A 284-nucleotide genomic window follows, 5' to 3' on the forward strand; every position below is an offset into this window, starting at 1 on the left:
TCAAGTCTTGGGAAGAGGATGTTGAGGCCTCCATTGTTATTGCTAAAATGAAACAAAGTTAGAAAATATTGGTAATATTATATAATGACAATAGTTTATATCTCTACCCTGTCTTCACTTTTGCTGTCTCTCCTGTGGAATAAAATGTATATATTGGTATAACTGAGAACTCTCTGCTTTGAGATCTGTCACTGGGCTTACCAAATCCCCTAGAATTTTGGTTGGTTATTTATTAAACTCATCAAAGTGAACTCCTGGAAAAGTAAATTTTCATGTTTTCTTTG

The 284-nt window shown here is 33.5% G+C and overlaps 1 protein-coding gene across 1 annotated transcript in view; it reads right to left on the reverse strand.

Annotated features, from left to right (window-relative positions):
* The window catches only part of LOC119586286 (vacuolar protein sorting-associated protein 41 homolog), a gene marked incomplete in the record, with an annotated part of 18,266 nt that overhangs the window by 15,746 nt on the left and 2,236 nt on the right, over window positions 1–284 (reverse strand). Inside the window, 1 exon segment of the mRNA XM_037934992.1 lies at window positions 1–42. Coding sequence (XP_037790920.1) covers window positions 1–34 — 34 coding nt within the window.

This window comes from Penaeus monodon, chromosome 21 (genome assembly GCF_015228065.2).
Source record: "Penaeus monodon isolate SGIC_2016 chromosome 21, NSTDA_Pmon_1, whole genome shotgun sequence".
NCBI classification, from domain to species: Eukaryota; Metazoa; Arthropoda; class Malacostraca; order Decapoda; family Penaeidae; genus Penaeus; species Penaeus monodon.